The sequence below is a fragment of the Lepus europaeus genome, chromosome 7, assembly GCF_033115175.1.
Source record: "Lepus europaeus isolate LE1 chromosome 7, mLepTim1.pri, whole genome shotgun sequence".
Taxonomy (NCBI): domain Eukaryota; kingdom Metazoa; phylum Chordata; class Mammalia; order Lagomorpha; family Leporidae; genus Lepus; species Lepus europaeus.
In genome coordinates this window covers 18,423,200-18,435,671 of record NC_084833.1, presented here as the reverse complement: position 1 = coordinate 18,435,671, position 12,472 = coordinate 18,423,200, and the positions used below count along the sequence as shown (strand labels likewise).

Below are 12,472 nucleotides of genomic sequence, written 5' to 3'. Positions count from 1 at the left end.
TGCACTAGCCCGCCTAAGTGCCCGTCTGCGAGGGAGGCAGCGTAACTGTCCGGCTCATCACGCCCACGAGGACGTGGCTTTAGTTCCGGTGTCCCCAGGGACTCGATCCTGGCGGCCTGCGGAATCCTAGGTGCGTGCTGTTCTCGGACAGAGATTTGCCTCACAAGTACTCCCAGTCTCCTGGTCCTCTGCGCCAAAGAGCTCCGACTCTTGGGATTCTGTTCTGAAAAGAAATTTGGAAGTCAGTGACTGTTTCCGGGGGGAGCTGAGAAGCGGACGGTCACTTCCGGCAGAGGGAGGCTGTCTGACCCCGGGATGGAGGAGGCGGAGGAGTTGCTCGTGGAGGGGGCGAGCCTGCCGCTCGGTGAGTGACCTGCGAGGTCTGCGACCCCCAGCCCTGGCCTAGCTGGCCCAGCTGCGTCTGGCCAGCTCTCTCCCCTTCGTCCTTTTTCCCCCCGAGCCCAGGATCCTCCTTTGGTGCCGTAAGAGTCAATGGGGGGACTTTAAAATCATTTATTTGTTGAAGAGAGAGAGTTTGCATCAGCGGGAAGCTGGAGCCAGCCGGGGCGAGGAACCCCGGCCCTCCGTTATGGGAGACGACCCTGAGACCTCCCAGGGGCCTCCCTCAGAGCCCTGACCTACGCCTCCTGTGGCCTGCCTCGAGTTGTGGTTTCTTCCACACCCTTGCCCACCCCAGGCCCTCTCTGCCTCACTGTCTTCTCATCTCCCTGCAGCTCTGGGCCAGAACTCGGGATGGAGCCCTTCCGGAGTGGGCGGCGCCCAGGGCCTGGAAGACGTAGCGCCTGGACTGAGCCGAGCCGCCCTGGCTGTGAAGAGCCTCCCCCGCGGCTTAGCCCTGGGCCCCTCGCGGGCAGAGGAGCAGCACTTGGGTGTCTGGTGTGTCGGGGAGCCCCTGCAGCCTGGACTGCTGTGGGGGCCACTGGAGGAGGACTCTGTCTTCGAGGGAGAGAAACCAGGGCAGGAGGTATCTGAGGATCAGGGCGTCTCCTCTCCTTATTTGAAAATTTAAGAGAGATTAAGCCCTTCCCAGATGGCTGCCCATGCAATTAGAAGCAGGGTATTGCAAGCAGTAGGAGGTGGCTTTGTCCCATCTCTCCAGGATGGTGTCTCTCCTCCCAGTTGCAGTAGTCAGGAAATCAAGGGGCAAGAAGTTGTTAGAAGCTGGATTAGTGTAGTGTCAGCAGTGACAAAGGTCAAGAGCTGAGGTTTTGTTTTGTTTTTAAAGATCTATGTATTTATTTGAAAGGCAGAGTTAACACAGAGAGAGGAAGAGAGACAAAGAGAGAAGTCTTTAATTCGCTGGTTTGCTCCCCAAATGCTGTAACAGCCAGGGCTGGACCAGGCTGAAGCCAGGAGCCCAGAACTCCATCCAGGTCTCCCATGTGGGTGGCAGGGGTCCAGGCACTTGGGCCATCCTCCCCTGCCTCCCCAGGCACATTCGCTGGGAGCTGGATTGGAAGTGGGGCAAGTGGGTCTTGAACCACAGTGCCCACATGGGATGGCAGCTGAACCCTCCACACCACAGTGCCGGCTCTGAGCTCAGGTTTTTACAATTAGAAAGACGAGGGATCAGATCCCAGCCTGATCCCCTGGGTAGTTAGATTACATGCCTCGATAAATCTTAAAAAAAAAAAAAAAAAAATTACGTGGCAATCCCAGGTTTCTTTAGCTGATGAGATTAAATAATGCACAATTTCATTGTATCATTAATGCAGTTTTTTTTTTTAAGTTGATGTTCCTCTTTTTTAGTACTCACTAGAAGGCAAGAATGTGTTCAGTATAGTAATTTCTACACTCTTGGGAGGGAGATGAAGGGCCAGTCTCTTTGGTCTTGACGGAATGTAGAGTCAGCATCAGCTGATAGAGACAGAAGCAGCAGCCTCTACGTTTCCGGGAGTTTCTCGTTAGATGTCTTGGAGGGGTTGCGTCCCGAATTTTGTTTCTTGTTTGTTTGTCACCCACCCTGCTTGGCTCCTTCAAGCATATATAAGAAGGACGTCTCTTGGTTTATTTCAGGATCTGTCACTAGGCGCATGGGGAGACGTGTGTGCCTGTGAGCGCAGTTCAGGCTGGACCAGGTGAGTGAGAAAGGCGCGTGCAGGGAGCCCGAGGCAGGGACGACTGTACCGCTCTGCCCAGTGAGCTTGGCACGGCATCCTTGTGGATTCACAGAACCGAGGAGCTGGGCTTTCAGCCGAGAAGGTCTCCTAAGCCGGCTCTTGCTCTGCTTTGCAGTTGGGTGCGACGGGGCAGGCTGGAGAGTGAGGGGAATGTGGCCCCGGTGCGGATCAAGCAGAGGCTCCACCTGCAGGTGCGCCAGGTCGTGCCGCCGGGCTCTGAGCTGCTGCTGTGGCCCTGGCCTCCCTCGAAGGGCCTGAGCCCCGCTCAGCCTGGGCTAGAGGAAGAGGCAGCTGTGGTGGCGACAGAAGTGGAGTCTGCCGTACAGGAAGTGGGCTCCCCCAAGGAGGATGCCGCAGAACCTTGCACAGGTATGTTGAAAAACACCGGCTCCAGATAATCCCCGGGACAGCCTGTGATAAGGCGAAGCCGAAGCAGAGTCAGGGCTCGTGGGGTAAGGCCGAGCACTGTGGGGTCCCGGCTGCTTTTCAAAGTCTGCTTTAAGGTGCATCTGTGAGGCTGGGGTGGGAATGCGGGGCTCGGTCAGGTCAGGAGGGCCTGACTTGGTGGCTGAGGGCTGGTGGACACAGCAAGGCTAGAATCTTAAAGGATTCAGAGTGTCTTGAGCTACTGCTATGAGTTGATGTTTTGTTGAAGGGTCATGGGTTTTTTCCTTGGAGTAAACAATAGAGTGTTGTAACTGTTACTTCCCAAGAGTTGCTGGGGACAGTTGACACATTAAGCTGTTCAAGGTTTCCAGTTTCTTCTCTCTGGAGTAGGAAGGGGGGGTCCCTTTTCTAATGAGCTAAGGTGGGAAGGCGGGCTCTTGACTCACCTCCTAGGGGTGTGTCCAGAGAGAACCAGGGGCCCTTCCTCTGGCGGGGCACTGCAGCTCCAGGCCCCTGGGACTGGACAGGCAGAGAGTGTGTGTGCAGCTCAGGCTGCAGGGCAGCGATGAGGGCCATCACTTCTGTGATCTCTGGGATCCGCACTGCTGCCAGGCTCAGCTCAGGCCTGCACCTCACTGTCGCCCTGCAGATCCCGGCCATCAGTCACCTCCCGGCATCCAGGCAGAGAGCGTGCTGAGCCCCGGACCTAAGCCCCAAGCCCAGGAGCAACTCCCCAAGGATACCCAACCAGCTGGCCCTTTGCGGCAAGATGGCACCACGGATGAGGTGTGTCTGCCGCAGACACAGGCACGGCCTGATCCTCGGAGCAGCTCAGCCACCCAGCAGGGCCCAGAGCACAGCGAAGCCAGTTTCCCATCAGCCCCCGGGAGCACCCAGTCAGATGCTTACCTGGCCAAGAAGTTACCTAGCCCCGGTGATCAAAGCCCTCCCGGAGAAAAGACCTCAGAGCCCAGGGCCCAGCACCCTGGCGTCCCGGGACTCCCGCAGACCCCTCCTCGCCCAGCTGTGAGCTCCCCAAAGCAGGGGCGGCGGTACCGGTGCGGCGAGTGCGGCAAGGCCTTCCTGCAGCTGTGCCACCTGAAGAAGCACGCGTTTGTGCACACGGGCCACAAGCCCTTCCTCTGCACAGAGTGTGGCAAGAGCTACAGCTCGGAGGAGAGCTTCAAAGCCCACACGCTGGGCCACCGCGGCGTGCGGCCCTTCCCTTGCCCACAGTGCGACAAGGCCTACGGCACCCGGCGAGACCTCAGGGAGCACCAGGTGGTACACTCAGGTGCACGGCCCTTTGCTTGTGACCAGTGTGGCAAGGCCTTCGCCCGCCGGCCCTCCCTGCGGCTGCATCGCAAGACCCACCAGGTGCCGGCTGCCCCAGCCCCGTGCCCGTGCCCCGTGTGCGGGCGGCCCCTGGCCAACCAGGGCTCCCTGCGGAACCACATGCGGCTGCACACCGGGGAGAAGCCCTTCCTGTGCCCGCACTGCGGCCGGGCGTTCCGCCAGCGGGGCAACCTGCGCGGGCACTTGCGCCTGCACACCGGGGAGCGGCCTTACCGCTGCCCGCACTGTGCCGAAGCCTTCCCCCAGCTGCCCGAGCTGCGGCGCCATCTCATCTCCCACACCGGGGAGGCGCACCTGTGCCCCGTGTGCGGGAAGGCCCTCCGAGACCCACATACCCTGCGTGCCCATGAGCGCCTGCACTCGGGCGAGAGGCCCTTCCCGTGTCCCCAGTGTGGCCGTGCGTACACGCTGGCCACCAAGCTGCGGCGCCACCTCAAATCCCACGTGGCAGACAAGCCCTACCGCTGCACCACCTGTGGCATGGGCTACACCCTCCCACAGAGCCTCAAGCGCCACCTGCTTAGTCACCAGGCCGAGGCACCCTCCAGTCCCCGCCCCGTGTCCCCTGCCGCCTCTGAGCCCACCGTGGTGCTCCTGCAGACGGAACCCGAGCTGCTAGGCCTGGGCGGCGAGCAGGCCGTCTCCCCGGCTGGGGCCGTCGTGGAGGTCACCATTTCTGAGAGCCAGGACAAGTGCAGGGAGATGGCCCAGGAGCCAGGCCCTGCGGCCAGCCTTGTGCTCATCCATAAGGACATGGGCTTCGGTGCCTGGGCGGAAGTGGTGGAGGTGGAGACAGGCACCTGACAGCTGCGCCTCCCCCGCCAGAGCCTTCCATAAAAGGTTTGGTTTCTAGCTGCCGTGTGTCTGCGCCTTCTTTCTCTTGGCATGGCCTGGTAAGGGCCGGACTCTCCTATGAGAACCAGGTCAAGCACTTCCCTTCCTGCTACCAGACCTCCAAACTGTTTCCCAAGATTATTAGGTCAGACTTCTGGTTGGAGAGCTTTTCACTGACATCCAGTGGAGCTTGTTCTGCGCAGAACCCCGCTGAGGTGACCCCACCCCGCCTGGGTGCGTCACACCCACGGAGCTCCCTGAGGGGCAGGCGCTGGTGTCGCGCCCCTTGGGTGACTCCAAGGACTGAGAAGCAGCTCAGCACACAGCCCTCATGCCCCAGCTCACTGTGCTTTGGGCTCTGCACCGCTGCGTGCCGTGAGGTGGGCCACAGGGTGTCGGGCTCCCAGGAAGGGAAGTTCAGTGTAGCCCTTACAGCCCTGGGAAGGTCAGGGACCTTCGTGTCCTGCCCAAGAGCACAGGTTACTTGGGGGTTAGCATTCGCACCTGCATAACCCAGCAATGGCGTAAGGGTGCCAGCTCTGCAGTGTGCCACCTCACCACAGCTGGCTCTGGGTGTTGGGGGAGGGGAGAGCTGTGCAGGAACAGGTGCTGGGATGAGCATGGGCAGGCCTGAGCAGCATGGCCAGCACTAAGAATGTTGGGAGGGAGGCGGGACCTAAGCTCAGGGCTTGGACTTGATTTTCAAGACCGTGAGAAGCTCTGAAGGACGTGATCGGATTTGTGTGTGACAAGACCTGGAGGATGGGTGGGCAGATGTGGTTGTGGGAAATGAATTTGCTGCCTAGGAGGCTGGGAATAGGGCAGAGTGGCGGAATGGCTCGCGGAGTGTCCATGGAGCACTTCAGTTAGGATTGTGGCAGCGACAGTGTCTACATGTCTACGCTCAGGTGGCTTGCACTGTAGCGTGGGAAGGGCATTACAGATGGTCAGAGGCTGGGAAGGGCAGCCAGGCAGAGGCATACAGGGCGGGGGTGTGCAGAGCGTGTTGACCCAGGCCTCTGGGGATGTGACTTGAGCAGAGGGAGCCCTGTTGGCATCTGGAGCGGAGGTTGGGGGGAGCTGCATTCTAGGCAGAGACACAGGGCAAAGACTGTGAGGTCAAGAGCAAGGAGCAGAGTGACCAAGGCAGGGCAGGGCGTGGAAGGAGTGAGGACAGAGGGTGCTCTGGCTGGGTAAGGACTTCGGATGGATCCATTCTCAGAGACGTAAAGGTACCCGATTTTAAAGACAGTGGATACAGAGAGAGATCAGACCTGTGGTTTCTAACTAATTTGGGGGAGCAGGCTGCTACGGTTTGGTGTGCTCTGTCCCCAGGAGTTCATGTGTTGGAGCCCAGGTCTGCAGTGTGGTGATGTCACACGTAATGACCTTCAGAGGCAGGGCCTGGTGGGCGGTGGTGACGTCGCTGGGGGCCCTGCCCTCAGAGCGGGGTTAATGCCGGCCTTGCTGAATGAGTGAGTTCTGTGATGGTGGATTTACAAAAGAGCAAGACAGCCCCTCCCTGGGCTCTGGCTTCCTGTCTCACTTTGTCACTCACTTGTACAGTGTCATTGACCCTGAGGTCTTTGCCATACCGGGCAGAAGCTTGCGCCATGCTCATGGACCTCCAAAATTGTGAGTTGAGTAAAGCTCTTTAGGAAATCCCCAGGAGCTGCCATCGTGTTGTAGCGGGTAAAGCCCCTGCCTGCAATGCCAGCATCCCAGATGGGTACCAGTTCGAGTCCTGGCTACTCCACTTCCCGTCCAGCTCCCTGCTAATGCACCTGAAAAAGCAGCAGAAGATGGCTCAAATCCTTGAGCCCCCACCCCTGGCTGTTGGCGGTCATTTGGGGAGTGAACCAGCAGATGGAAGACCTCTCAGTTTCTCCCCCTCTCTGAAATTCTACCTTTCAAATAAATAAATAAATCTTTAAAAAAAAAAAAAATTCCCAGCCTCAGGTGTTTCGGAGCAATGGAAAATGATGAGTAGTACAGAGAAGCAAGAAAGACAGGAAAGACATTGTGTTCTCACCTCACCCTCTGCTGTCCTGCCAGACAGGTGCCGTCATGCCTGACTCATGAGAAGCTGTGGCTTAGCAGCCGTGAGTAACCAGCCCCCACCAGGTCACCGGCAAAGGGAACAACCAGGACTCACTCCAAAGTGGGGCATCTGGGGGCTCGCAGCACCTGCCTCCCGGATTGCCACTGACGTTAACCCAGGTGGCCACCCAGTCTGAATGGCTTTCCTGTCTAACAGGAGGCGGCAGCCGGAAATCGAAGCGATCTAGGGAGAGAGAGGCCCCAGTGTCCAGAGCCCGAGACGGAACTGCTGCAGTCAGTGCTCACGCTGCCAGCCCTGCAGGGCTCCATTTCTAGAGCCTGCTTCCCGCAGGGCTGCGTCAGCTCGGCTGAAATGAGCACCCACCCCAGCACTGTTGGCATAATGGGTAAAGCCGCCACCTGCGACACCAGCATCCCATATGGGCACCAGTTCAAGTCCTGGCTGCTCCACTTCCGACATTACTGTTATTAGATCCCTGCTAATGCACCTGTGTGCCCAAGTGCTTGGGTCCCTGCCACCCACGTGGGAGACCCGGATGGAATTCCAGCTGGCTTCAGCCCCAGCCGTTGCAGCCTTTTGGAGAGTATGAAAGATCCTGTGTGTGTGTGTGTGCATGTGTTAACTCTGCCTTTCAAATACCTAAGTCTTTAGTACATTTTATTTAATAAAAAATAATCTTTAAAAAAAACAGTGAGCAGCTCGGCAGCATCCGTGCGGCACGGTTAGGCAGCCCGGAGCTACGCTGGGTGGTGGCGAGGCCTGTGCACAGCCCACAGCCATCCCCAGGCCCACACCGGACGCGCATGTCCCAGTTCTCATCCCCCACACAGACCAGAGCTTTCTTCCTGCACTGAGGCCACCCTGTTGTCAGAACAAAGCCAGCAAATCCGCAGCATGTGACAGCGGATCTCCGCCCTGCCAGCCCTCAGGCTGATAATGGGGGTCCCAGGGCATCATGGGAAAACAGAGGCCCGGGGTCAGTCAGCAGCAGGCGCAGGACAGAGCTCAGCCTTCTAATTCCTCCTTTAGTGCTCTTCCAGCTGACCTGCCAGGCATGGCCATGCTTAGAAAGGCTGACCACTGATGTAGTTTTACACATTCATTCGAGAGGCAGGAAGATAGGGAGATGGACAGAGCCGCAGATGGAAAACTCATCAGCTGGGTCACTCTCCAAATGCCGGCAGTGGCTGGGGCTGAGCGACGTGGCAGCCAGGAGCTTGGGACTCGGTCTGGTCTCCCGTGTAGGCAACAAGGACTCAACGGCTTGAACCGTCGTCACTGCCTCCCAGGGAGCACCTTAGCAGGAAGTTGAAATCAGAAGCAAATGTAGGGCCGATGCCATGGCTCACTTGGCTAGTCCTCCGCCTGTGGTGCCGGCACCCCAGGTTCTAGTCCCGGTCGGGGCGTTGGATTCTGTCCCAGTTTCCCCTCTTCCAGGCCAGCTCTCTGCTGTGGCCCGGGAGTGCAGTGGAGAATGGTCCAGGTCCTTGGGCCCTGCACCTGCATGGGAGACCAGGAGGAAGCACCTGGCTCCTGGCTTTGGATCGGTGCAGCACGCCAGCTGCAGCGGCCATTTGGGACATGAACCAATGGCAAAGGAAGACCTTTCTCTCTGTCTCTCTCTCTCTCTCTCTCTCTCTCTCTCTCTCTCTCTCTCACTGTCTATAACTCTGTCTTTCTCTCACTGTCTAACTCTGCCTGGCCGAAAAAAAAGCAAATGTAGGACTCAAACCCAGGTGCTCCAGTACGGATGTCCTAGCTTGTACCTTAAGCATTAAGCCAAAGGCCTCCCACTCCTTTTTTAAGTTTTAGTTATTTTTTTAAAAAATCTGAAAGGCAGACAGAGACAGATTTTCCATCTGCCGGTTCACTCCCCAAATGCCTATAATGTCGGAGCTGGGTGAGTCTGAAGCCAGGAACCTGGAATTAAGTCCAGGTCTCCTATGTAGGTGGCAGGGACCCAAGTACTTGATCCATCACCTGCTGCTTCCCAGAATGCACACCTGCAGGACGTGGATGGGCGGTGGAGTGAGGACCTGCACACTGTAATCATAATTTTAAAATATTTTGTTTGTTACTTATTTGAAAAGAAGAGTAACAGGGAAAGATCCATCTGCTGGCTCAGGCCCCAGAGGGCTGCAACAGCTGGGGCTAGATGAGGCCGAATCCAGAAGCCCAAAACTCAGTCTCCCACATAGGTGACAGGAATCCAAGTACTCGGGCCTCAGCTGCTGCCTCCCGGGAGCATTGGCAGGAAACTGAATCAGAAGCAGAGGCAGGACTCCATCCCAGGCATTCCAGTATGGGATGGGAGTGCCCCGAGCAGGGGCTTAACCCACTGCGCCACAGTGCTCATCCTAACCAAAACAGAAAACACTGATCAGATTGAGAAAAAACTAAACACCTAAAGAGACTTAATTTCAGCCAAAAAGAAAATAGAGGGTTTTTTTTGTTTGTTTTTTTTTGTTTTTGTTTTTTTTTGACAGGCAGAGTGGACAGTGAGAGAGAGAGACAGAGAGAAAGGTCTTCCTTTTTGCCATTGGTTCACCCTCCAATGGCCGCCGTGGTAGGCGCGCTGCGGCCGGCGCACCGCGCCGATCCGATGGCAGGAGCCAGGTGCTTCTCCTGGTCTCCCATGGGGTGCAGGGCCCAAGCACTTGGGCCATCCTCCACTGCACTCCCTGGCCACAGCAGAAGAAAATAGAGTTTTAATAAGGTAAATTTACAGGGGCTGGCACTGGCACAGTAGATTAAGCCGCTGCCTACAATGCTGGCATTCCTTATGAACATCGGTTCAAGTCCCAGCAGCTCCACTTCTAGCCAGCTCCTTGCTAACGTGTCTGGGAAAGCAGCAGAAGACGGCCCGAATGCTTGGGCTTCTACACGCATATGAGCGACCCAGGTGGAGTTCCTGGCTCCTGGGTTTGGCCTAGGTAGCACCAGCTATTTGGGGAGTGAACCAGTGGATAGAAGACTCTCTCTCTCTCTCTCTAACTCTGCCTTTCAAATAAATAACAAGGTAAATTTTTGAAGGATTTATATTTTTGTTGATCTATAAAAGGACAAGGCTACCTGGAGACAGGCATAGAACTCTGGACTGGGTTTAAGCATAGCTGTACCCCCTGGGGCTCTGGGACTCTCGCTCTGTGTCTTGGAACAGGATTCTAGTGTTTTGGGTGTTACAGCACAGTGTTGGTCCCACCCCTGGTTTTGTTTGATATCTATTCGTGGGGCCGGAAGGCAGCCCTTCATCGTGACCTTGTTCTCAGGGGAAACAGGTGCAGCAAGTGTGCAGGTGTGTGTTTAGGGTGAGACACAGAAATGACGTATTCTGCGGCATGGTGCGCCCCCCCCCCCCCCGCCCGGGCTGGGGGTCTTCCAAGGAGAACAGCTCCTGGAGGCTGGGGCTCGGAGCGTGCCCTGCAGACCGGCGACATGCTGGGTGTGCTGCGGCCCAGAGGAGCTCTCGGGTCCCCCCCAGAGTCATCTTTGCAGAGAACACACCCTCTCTCCCTCCCTCTGCAAAGCAGCCAGAGTGGGGGTGGCCTTCCAGTCACCGCAGAAACACAGGGCTGGCCTGCTGGAACCCACTTCCTAACAGCACTCTCAGTTATGGAGGAATTGGGTTGACTTTTCATTGTGAAAAATGTTTCAAATACAGAAAATTAACAGATTAATGTCACCGCCCCCTCACCACCTGGGTTTAATGGTGTTTAGCATTTTACCCTGCTTGCTTCATCTGCTTGTCGTAAATTCTTCAGTATCCTCTCTAACTCATCAAGATTATAAAAATATAGCCATGCGTCACTGGCGCGCATCACATTAACAAGAATTCAGAGCCAGCATTGCCGCATAGCGGGTGAAGCCACTGCCTGCGATGCCAGCATCCCATCTGGGCGCCGGTTCCTGTCCCGGCTGCTCCTCTTCAATCCAGTTCCTTGCTAATGTCCTGGGAAGAGCATCGGAAGATGGCCCAGGTGCTGGAGCCCCTGCTACCCACATGGAAGACCTGGAAGAAACTCCTAGCTCCTGGCTTTGGCCTGGCCCAGCCCTGGCCATTGCAGCCATCTGGTGAGTGAACCAGCAGAAGGAAGCTCGATCTCTCTCTGTTTCTCCCTCTCTCTGTAACTCTTACAAATAAATAAATTCATCTTTACAAAACCAAAAATACAGAACCAGAAGCGGTGGGCACTCTGGCCTAGCAGTTAAGGTGCCCGTGACCCCCATCAGAGCTCCCTGTCAGTGGAGACGCAGGGAGGCAGCAGGGGCGACTCCAGTGACTGGGTTCCTGCCACCCACGTGGGAGACCTGGATTGCACCTCTAGTTCCCAGCTTTGGCTCTGGTCCAGTCATGATCATTATGGGCATCTGGGGGAATGAACCAGCTTTCTCTCGCTCTTTCTCTGCCTCTCGAATAAATATTTGTTTAAAAAAAACAAGCCATGGCAAGACACACCTATACACCCACCCGAATGGTTCATATAACATGGATGGATGCCATGGGCCATGAGTGAGGAGAGGGGCTCTCTGTCCTTGCTTGTGGGGTGGAACCTACACAGTCACGTGGGATGGTCATCAAGATAGACACCTACCACACGGACCAGAAAATCCACTCGGACCAGAAAATCCACTCCTGGGCATAGACCCAACAGAAATAAGTGCTTACTTACAGTAAAAGTATTGCACAAGAACATTCATAGACGTTCCAGTCCTAAAAGCCCCAACCTGGGAACCACTCCAAATGCCCATCAACTGGCAGGTGGATCAATATGCAGTATCCACACAGTGAGATCCCACGAAATCCTGAAAGGAACGGATTCCTGCTTCGCACAACATGGGTGGATCCCAGACACACGCCAGCGAGAACAGCCAGACCCACACAAGGATGTGCTGTAGGTTTTCATCCGTATGAAGTTCAGAAACACACACAACTGCAGGGTAGTGATAGCAGTGAGAACAGAGGTTTTCCGTGGGGGCTCTGCTGAGAGGTGACACGAAGGAGGGGCCTGTTGGGAGCTGGTTACATAGGCGTGTGCATAGAAATTTGAGTTGTTGGGGTGGGCAACATGGCACCGCGGGTTAAACCACCGCTTGGGAGGCCGGTATTCCACGTTTGAGTGCAGGCTTGATCCAGCTCTCTGCTAATGCTCCTGGAGTGGAGTGCAGAATGGCTCAAGTTCTTGGGCCCTGCTACCCACAGGGAGACCAGGACGAAGTTCCAAGCTTCTGGGTGTGGTCTGGCTTAGCTCCGCTGTTGCAGCCATTTGGAGACTGAACCAGCAGGTGGAAGACTTCTTTCTCTTGTCTCTCCTTCTCGCTATGTCACTCTGCCTTTCAAAGAAATAAATCTTATAAATATTTTTTGAATTGTTGATTTGTGAGCATTATTCGTTGTAAGTTAAACCTCAATGTAAAATACATAAAACTGCACATATATGAAAATCTATAGGCACTGGCCAGCCAGGAATTAAGGTGACCCATGGGAGTCCTGGTCGCCAGTTCCGTGCCAACCCTCTCTCCTCAGACCGTCCACGACTGCCATCCAGACCCAAAGAGCCAGACCTGAGCAAAGCCCGGCTCGGACCTCTGCTTCCAGTGTCCCTGCTCTTTGTCCCCTGTCCTTCTTAGACCCAGCACTAATATTTGCCTTGCGCATGGCAAACAGGAAACAGGGCAGCGAGAGGAGCGGGCT

The 12,472-nt window shown here is 56.2% G+C and overlaps 1 protein-coding gene across 1 annotated transcript; it reads left to right on the top strand.

Moving 5' to 3' along the window:
- The first annotated feature begins 25 nt into the window (after positions 1-25).
- Positions 26-6,636, top strand: ZNF408 (zinc finger protein 408). Its single transcript, XM_062196214.1, has 5 exons — positions 26-364; positions 735-985; positions 2,038-2,099; positions 2,257-2,510; positions 3,178-6,636. Exons 1-5 carry the CDS (start codon positions 316-318, stop codon positions 4,686-4,688), a joined length of 2,127 nt encoding a protein of 708 aa, XP_062052198.1. The 5' UTR covers positions 26-315; the 3' UTR covers positions 4,689-6,636.
- The last annotated feature ends 5,836 nt before the right edge of the window (positions 6,637-12,472 follow it).

Bases quoted from the DNA above. Each gene is read 5' to 3' on its own strand.
- ZNF408 (XM_062196214.1), top strand. From the start codon at position 316: ATGGAGGAGGCGGAGGAGTTGCTCGTGGAGGGGGCGAGCCTGCCGCTC. The intron at 365-734 runs GTGAGTGACCTG...ATCTCCCTGCAG, and splicing joins GGGGGCGAGCCTGCCGCTCG to CTCTGGGCCAGAACTCGGGA. The intron at 2,100-2,256 runs GTGAGTGAGAAA...TCTGCTTTGCAG, and splicing joins CGCAGTTCAGGCTGGACCAG to TTGGGTGCGACGGGGCAGGC.